The sequence below is a fragment of the Lactuca virosa genome, chromosome 6 (genome assembly GCF_052849685.1).
Source record: "Lactuca virosa cultivar CGN04683 chromosome 6, Lactuca_virosa_CGN04683_v6, whole genome shotgun sequence".
NCBI lineage: Eukaryota > Viridiplantae > Streptophyta > Magnoliopsida > Asterales > Asteraceae > Lactuca > Lactuca virosa.
The window spans coordinates 185955135-185964230 of record NC_136431.1 but is presented as its reverse complement, the minus strand read 5'-3'; the positions used below and the strand labels follow the sequence as shown (position 1 = coordinate 185964230).

At 30.5% G+C, this 9096-nt stretch overlaps 1 protein-coding gene across 1 annotated transcript; it reads right to left on the bottom strand.

The window, feature by feature from the left end:
• Window positions 1–543: 543 nt before the first annotated feature.
• LOC145118965 (putative transcription factor KAN2) lies at window positions 544–5881 on the bottom strand. The gene is made up of 6 exons (XM_079054609.1): window positions 5083–5881; window positions 4883–4959; window positions 3192–3237; window positions 2941–3103; window positions 1946–2006; window positions 544–670 (listed from the first exon to the last, which is right to left on the bottom strand). The coding sequence occupies exons 1-6, from the start codon at window positions 5687–5689 to the stop codon at window positions 551–553; spliced, it is 1074 nt and encodes a 357-aa protein (XP_078910735.1). The 5' UTR covers window positions 5690–5881; the 3' UTR covers window positions 544–550.
• Between the last annotated feature and the right edge of the window lie 3215 nt (window positions 5882–9096).

Genomic DNA, 9096 nt, shown 5'->3' with positions numbered 1-9096 from the left:
ATATGTGTATGTAGGAAACTAGGAAAAATGATGAAATTATGATAAGTCAGATTATCCGGCAGTCGAACCGGTTAAATCATAAACCATTCTCGACCTCAAAGAGAAATGACATCATCCGATACTGTTGGGCTAAAATAAAGAACACGGTTAAAACATTGATGTTTACCATAGAATTCAAGAAAAATTATAAGATGGATTGAAAAATCAAAATTCATTGATTTTTTTTTACATATAATCAAGATCTTTAATATCAAAAGGATGGGTCTCTCACAAATTTTCAATAGCAAAGATATGCTTTTCAAAACCCTACTCCCTTTTGTTGCTTTGTGTACCCTTTCTTGTCTTGTTGCCTTCCTTTTGCTCTCTTTTTCCCATTCTTTTACTTTTCTCTACAGATTTTCCAGTGGGCACCATTCTTTTCACCAGTTCCCATTAAAAAACTCAATGATATCTAAATGAGTAGTAATATATATATATATATATATATATATATATATATATATATATATATATATATATATATATATATATATATATATATATATATAATTCACTGAGATCTTCCTAAAGTGAACTCTAGGCTAGGCTTCTTAAGGCTGGTCTGTGAATGGCTTGATGAGCTTACTTCAGATGACCTCTCATTCTTCATACCTTTTGAATTCATTTCCTTCTGCAAGAAGAAAGCTAGTCCAGGGTTACACCATACATTTTTAATCTAGTTGTAATATATAAATATTAGTGGAAAGTGATTACAACACCATAGAATTAACAAGTTTAGTTTGCAATTTGAATCTTTGTAGGTTAACCATATATATATGAAGCTCATTTCATCGTGTATACCGTATAACCAATTTGAATGTATCAAGCTTCTATTGTATGTTGTCTACTTATTGATGTTGAACACAATTAATAAAGTTTAATTGTGTTGAGAATGGGCATATACCAAATAAGTCTTAATGGATCAACCATCTTTACAGCATGCAACTAAACTTAAAGCGTTCCTACCATGAATTTGGCCATTAGGGTTTAGATATTCTATTCTTAATTTGGACAAGTGTCCCTTTTAAATTCACGTAGCCAAATTGATACAATTAAGGAAGCCTCATATGTCCGATACCACAAACTTCAAAAAGAGATCTTAGTCTTGTAGGATGTTACCTAGATTTGACGGAGGATGTTTTTTTTCCTTTGCTTTATGTTTCGCTTCCTTTAACTTGCTAAATTAAAGGACCTACTTTACACTTAAATATTTTAATGACCTGCCAAATCCAAATACCTTTGCTTTTGCTACTCATTTATTCTTCCACTTTATATGACAAACTAACATGTATTTATATATTCCCATGCAAAGCTTACATACATATCACTATCAAACGTAGAGGGTATCCTATGTGGTAAGTGAGGTTTCCGTATGATAATACCTCCTCAAAAGTTATGTTATCATTGTGCACAATGAATTCCATCCCCAAAACTTATTACCCCGTACTAACCCCCTCACCATACACACACACAAACATTCATACGCACACACACACACACAAATGTAACTCAAAGTTTAGTATGCCATTCAGAAAATATCACAAAATTAAGAATACAAGTTCAAATGCACCAAATAATTCTTAAATTGTCTTTGAATCTAATATAAAATGTCTCTAAATAAAAGAAAAGGGGGAAACTTGATATCAATGCTATCAATATCATATAGTTAGCTATTTATTATTTTTAAAGTTAACTATTTATCATTTTACTATCATTACAAGTAATTAATGAACGGGTGCATATTCTTATAATTTTTATTAGTTGAAAAGTATCATCATAAATGATCGTCAAACGACTGCATTAATTTTCACGAGACAGAGACATTTCACACTAGAAAGTATTCTAGCGTCTCGGGCTGAGAGAACAATTATTTCGAAATATAAATGGAAATAGCATATATATGTACCTCAAGGGATAATATGCTCGATTCAAGATCTCCATGTTTAACTTGCATCAAAACTTCCCCGCTACAGAAACCATGAAAAGAATAATTCCATCAGTTTAAAGCCCATACCAAAAGAAAAAGATGAGAAAAGCAAACCATGTATAGAAAGCTTTAATTCTTTCGATGACTAGTTTGTAGCTAGCTATAGCTTCTCACTTTTACCATTTTCTTTGAGATAAAAAGTTAAAATCAACCCATGTGAGGTCCCATTATACCCATGCCATGTACACAAGATGAAAAAAGGGGGAAACAAGAACAAGTATAATAAACACAAATGTATAGACAAAAGGTACAAAGGTGTTTCAAAGAGGGGAGCTTTTGACTTAGAAACAATGGGGTCCTTCTTGAATGGTCATAGTTGATTGAAGGCCACATGATAACATGCAACGATAAGAGTAAATACACTTTTATTGTTTTATTTTAACTATAAAGCCCATCTTCCTGCCATTTGAAAGATGGATTTTATTTAAGAAGACGCAAAAAGCACATTTACGAGAATAGGACTTTTATTCTATGAATTGACGTTCCTTCATGATAAACAGAATTAAGGATTACTTTAGTTCTCCCAAAAGACATGATTACCAATTTTTACTAATCTACAAAAGGCGCATGTTGAGAATAGTAGACAAGTAATGTTCAGATTACTGATGGTGAAAGATGATTGATAGTAGAAGTTGAATTGAAGGACAATGCAAAAGAACCCGCAAAAGAATTCCCCAATTATCCTGATCAGCAAGCATGTTTAATTTGTACATACAGCCACAAATGAACAGTGAAAATTGTCTGCCAACATAACTATTCTAAGCTTGTTGTCCAAGCCCTCTAAATTTGTTAGGAATCATGGCATGTACCTCGATCCTTTTTGGATCATATATTTTTCATAAATAAGGCTACATTTTGCATTTCAAGAAACATTAATGTTAGTAGTAAAAATACATAATTAACAAAAGTTTCACCTTGATGAATTGCACCAACGACCAAAATAAAAATCTTTATCTTGATGAACACTAGACATTCCTCCATTTTCGGTTAATAACTCCATTCTGTGAGTCTGAATGCCAAGCATTATATCACCAGAATTGTCTCCTGATTTTCCATTCCCAAAGACTTCTGATTGTGCTAAGTAAAGATGAAAAATCGCATGATTCGAAGTTAATACAAAGCATCATGTATTTAATATACAAGACAAATAAGGGGCTTAATTAACCTGATGAAACCAATGCTTTATCAGTAGTCTTTACAGTTCTATACATCTGCAAAACAAGAATATGATAAATGTTATCTTTCTTAGAATCATAATGATTAATGTATATTGTTGATTATCCGCTAAATTATCCCCAACAAACTCATCAATGATTTAACACAATATACTTCAAATGATACAACTAAATATTCATTTTATGTCCCTATCTTTACATTTTGTGCAAAATATAACCAGTAGGAATTAAATATCTTCAAAGTTCAAGACGAATCAGAAAAAAATGGTCTTTATTGTTGTTATCATTTTTATTTTTAAATTAAAATATATAATAAAAAAATTAGGCTATGTTCAACTGCCCATTTTGCTTACGCGCTCATACTTTTACGGTTTTACCATATTGTAAAAGAAATAGCGTGCAATACCCGTGAATGTGCTTTATGCATTATAAAAAAGTGAACTACAATATATATATATATATATATATATATATATATATATATATGTGTGTGTGATGGTGCAAAAAGAAAGTACAGAATAAAAAAGACGGATCTATTGTAGGGTGGAATGGTGCATGTCTATACGAGTGAAAGACAATTCAATCAATGTACTAAACCATGGTCAAGATGTGTGGTTAAGAAACAGCATGTGATGCTACTAGACATATGTATACATATATCATTGAGAAATGATGGCCTTTTTTGTACTTTCCCATATCTCAAGTTCCCCTCTGAAAAGAGAGAATTATTAATGCTGTTATTCAATTCAATCCTAATAAATACATACAATTGCACAGTGGACTGTGTGTAAACTTGTCTTGGCTTCTAATATATCTCTTTGTTTTTAATTCATTAGGTTTTGTCTTCTTCTTTCTTCTCTTTTCTCTTTTGTCTTCTTCTTTCTTCTCTTTTTTTTCTCTCTCTCTCTCTCTCTCTCTCTCTCTCTCTATATATATATATATATATATATATATATATATATATATATATATATATTCATTCATTCAATAAGAAAAAGTAATATTATAAAAAAAACATGTGTCATGGAAAGCAAAAAAAGCTGATTTTAAAGCTGTAACACTGCAGAGCCATCAGATCTTGTAGGAAGAGAAGAAGAAGAAAAGAAGAACAAGGTTGCGTTCAAAAGATTGGAGATCGGTCTCTGCATGGGAAAATTCAGTATGATTTGAATTTATTTTAAAATATTATTTGTTTTTTTCTGAAAATAAGAAATTATTCTCAGAGTCTAAAAGTCAAAAGTCAATACCAATAAAAAGAGATCTGTGCCTCTGCCTCATATATATTGAAGACTTTTATTATATATATATATATATATATATATATATATATATATATATATATATATATATATATTCAAAGAGGATGAACTAAGAAAAACTAATATGTATGTCGAGAACCTTTGCTTTGATACGTAATCTAAATAAGGCATTGCCTTTTCTTAAAGAACGAATATGTTGTAGAACTACCCAAGAAAAAACACTTGAGTCTATAAAAAAATCTGATCGAAAAATAGTACTCTTCTGTTGTCTGACAACAGCGTTGTACATGTTAGCTAGCTTTACGGGAAGGAGTGTTTGAGGATGTTGCATTAGCTAAAAATACTAATACCAGTTAGATTAGACTTAAAACCTCACTTGAAATAATTGGAAAAAATGGGAGAGATAGGGTAAGCAAGTTTACCTGTAAGTGAGATTTGACATGGGCTAACGTCAGGTCCTTTACATCCATTAGCTCAAGAACTGACTTAGGCGTTGCTCCTATGTTCATTACAAAAGCATATCCGCAAACGAAATTAATTAAGAAAGCCATAAGAACCAATTGTAGGATGAAAATTGTCTTAAATTCCGTAAAAATGAATATAGCAAAATTAGAGAACATACTTTCATGTCCACCCAAGAGCTCAACAGCATGGACAAAGCGAGCATGGAGGGTCGTCGTCCATCGCATCCTCGGAGCTCTCATGCTACGCTTTGCAGGAAACCTCGAAGACAAGAATCTTGATCGCGCAATATTATTAAAATTACTGCCATGAGTTAAAGAAGAAGAACTACTAGAAGTAGCAACAGTGCAAGAATCTAATGAAGGCTGGTTATTTTGGTGATGATGATGATATTGAGCTGGTATCTGTAAATTGGGTTGGGTAGTTTGGTAAAAAATAGGAATTCCTTTTATGGGATTCAATAACCCTTGCTGTAAGCTTAGACCCTGGTGATGGTGATAAATATTTGTTGTGATTGTGTTCTGGTTGACGCCGGAATCATTAGAATGGGTTGGATATGGCTCGTAGAGGTCGAAAGAGGATTGAGATCTTGTTGTTGAGTCATGTTGGTGGTTTTGGGATTTTAAAGCTCTCGTCCAGAAATGACCTAAATCAAAATCATGATCTTGATCAGTTAGATTTGATGTTCTCCAACTTATTGAAGTGGGTTGGGTGTTGGGTGGGCTGATTCTAAGAGATAAGTCTGGTTGTGAAGGAAAGAACTCCATTTTCACTTGCAAAACTCTCAACTTTCTCTCTCTGTCTTGTTGCTCCAATCTTTTAAGTATAATCAAGATTTCTTCCGAGGGTTTTGTGGTTTAATGGAGAAAGATGGAGCTAGAGAGTATGAAGTGCAGGGAATGGTTTGTATATGGTATGTGAAGTATATGTGTGAAAATGACACTTGAAGAGACCTAGGGGGAGAGTTTGGGGTGGGGTAGAGTGGCGAGGGGGCAAAAATTTCTTTATGTGACCGTGGGGGTAGGAAAGAAAGCGAGGAAAAGGATGAAAAGTAAAAAAGTGAATAAGTTTGAGACTTGATTCCTTTACCATCTTTAACTTTTTCTTCTTAAGTTTTAGGTTTAACTTTATAATATCCTAAAGTATTGCATACAATATCCGAAATCTAAGGAAATTAATGAAATAATTCAACTCCTATTATATATATATATATATATATATATATATATATATATATATATATATATATATATATATATATATATATACTAGGTTATAACCCGTGGGACCCACGGTTATAAAATTAAATAAATTTTGATAGTTAAAAATCATAATTATTAATCAATTATTTTCAATAAGTTATTCCGTAACAAAGTTATGTGATTGTTATGTAGCTTTATAATGATTGATTCAAATATGTGTGTTTCTACGATACATGAAATATGTAATGTCATTTAATGAAGAAAATGATTATATTATATAATGAAATATAAACTTAATTAAAAAAACAACCACAATAAACTAAGTAAATGAAAATTAGTATATGGAAAATTACAAATTAAGCTATTGTAATAAACACATATGAAAAAATATAAAAAATTACAAATAAAAATTAAAAATAAACTGTGCTACTAATAATATAAATTTTATTTTAAAGTTAGAAAAATCACAAGGTATATGTACGGAATATATAACAATTGAAATAGTGAAAATAATATTATTATTACAAATCATGTAAAAAATATAAAAAAAATCTAAATTCTTTTTATTATTATGTACAATACACAGTTTCTTTCAATTAAATTTGTTACCAAATAAATACGCAAAAAACAAATTTAATATAATATTCGTATTAATTTCATTTTTGATAAATTATCAAATTAAAAAAAAAAAACTTTAATTTCTAAATACACCACCGAGCGCTTATTCCTCATCCTAACCCAATGCACTCCTCATTCTGCCCTTTAGCTATACCGGTAAGAACCATTTACACCGACACCATCCAAATTTTCTACCCTCAGTATAAAAAAAAATAGAGACCCTTCTCCGCATACATTTATCTAAGCAATTTCCCAACAGAAGCAAATTAAAAACCATCGAATCAATCTCCCACTTCGGCGATTAAATCTCATAAGCAAGACTTCCATCGATTACATCTCAAGTGGAATTGATTAAATCTCATTTGCATACAAACTCCTTCATTTAGATCTCGGAAAGAAAAACCTTCATAGTGGAAGTGATATGGGTTTCACCGAAGGGATTTCAAAGAGTAGATGTGGAATGAAGATATCGACTAAAGATGTTTGCAAATGACCTTTGAAGATGTCGATTGAATAAAAACTTACACAATGGTTACCTGATGCAATCGACAATTGCAGATGTCGCCTGAAGCAACAAAAGTCTGCCATATCACCACAGTAAGATTCAACCTATAATTTATGCTATGTGTCCTCATGATGATGGTGAGAAACAAAAAACCAAATCACCACGTATACCTCATTCTTCCTTATTTTGACAGAAAAAAAAACAAAAAAAAAACAAACTTACATGTTTAAATTGCAGGAAATTATAAACTTCAAGATGATACCCACACCAGTAAATTATAAACTTCAAGATGATACCCACACCAGAAGACATAGCAAGAAAAGAAAAACAAAACATTGACAGTGGAACAATTATCGCAGCTTGGAATATTTTTCGGTTAGTAAATTTTCAAATTTTGAACTTTGAAAGTGGAAATCGTTAGGTATTTAAAACATCTATTAGTATTTATATGATTAATTAAAGAACATAAAAAATATTTTTTATTATTTACCTACCATACAAGATTATATTGTTGGACTATTAGGATTTTATTTTTTTATGCAGTAATAATGTGAATAAACTTTTTATTTTGCGTAATAGATGTTATAACCGTCTTAGAAGTTAATAAGAAGAGGTCAATTGCCAATAGAAAATTTTGGAATCATCATCACCAAACTTTGAGTACAATATATATGTAATTTGTAACTAACAAAAACTACATAAATAACATCAAGTACTACTGAGTTAGCCTAACAATTGAGAGAGTAAAGTATAATGGTGAAACTTGATAGTTTAGAGATTGATTGTGAAAGGTGAATACATGTTAGTTAAAATGTACCTCATGTAGTAATGTTTTCAGATCCAATAAAAACATTTATAAAGTGTTAGTTAATTCAAGCTATGTTGCATTCTTTTAACAATGTATTTTCTTAGTTGGTATGCATTGAAAATACATAGAAGATAACACAAAGAGAACAACACAAACAAACCAATAAAGACTTATCTTATGATATAATATAAACTCTAAAATGAGGGTTAAAAAAGTGATCTTATTGATCCTACAAAAGTTAGTGATCCTGATGGATCCAACCCCTTTTATAATATTCATTTTATTGAGTTTATATGGTATGGTAAATGCATGACTGAGTTAAGAGGATTCAAGCAACCATTTGGAATTCAAATAAGAACATCTAAATTTCCAGAAGATAAGTTTTATTGACTTTTTTTTGTATGACTTGTATAATTAGTTAATTTGATTGCTGAATTACAGAGATTGCAATATTAAGTTCGAATTTAGATAAGAAGTCGAGAATATAAATGTAATTCATATTTTTTATGTTTTCTGTCATATTTGAATTTTGTGTTATTTTCACTATTAAAATTTCAAAAGCTGAAAGGCCCTACTTTTTCCTGATAAATGTATTTGATGTTTACAAATTAAATATAGTCATACAACCCCACAAGTTATGGAAAATAGTAAACCTTGTTTGTAACCGTGTAAAATAGTAATCTGGTTTGTCACAACAGCCCCATAAGTTAGAAAAAAAATGACAACACAGCCCCATAACTTAGTAAAAAAAAGCCAAAAATAGCATCTGTTTGAAATGCATAAGAATTGTTAGAACAACCATTCTAACTTATAAAAAATGTAATAAACAGGCCCCTAACTTACAAAATTCGACAAAAACAACCCCTTGTTTCAATTTCCTGAAAACTATCAAAACAGCCCCTAACTTGAAAAAATCTGTAAAAAAAAACCTGTATACATTTTTGATTTTTTGTTATTTTACAGATTTTATGTTTTTTTTGACATATTTTATAATATTGTGTGACAAGTTTTATGTTATTTGTTTTTTTGCCTACTGGAGCC

Excerpts from the sequence above, each read along its gene's own strand:
- LOC145118965 (XM_079054609.1), bottom strand. The coding sequence starts at position 5,689 with ATGGAGTTCTTTCCTTCACAACCAGACTTATCTCTTAGAATCAGCCCA. Across the intron at positions 3,238-4,882 it reads ATGTCAAATCTCACTTACAG|ATGTATAGAACTGTAAAGAC; the intron begins GTAAACTTGCTT and ends CTTGTTTTGCAG. Across the intron at positions 3,104-3,191 it reads TAAAGCATTGGTTTCATCAG|CACAATCAGAAGTCTTTGGG; the intron begins GTTAATTAAGCC and ends ATCTTTACTTAG.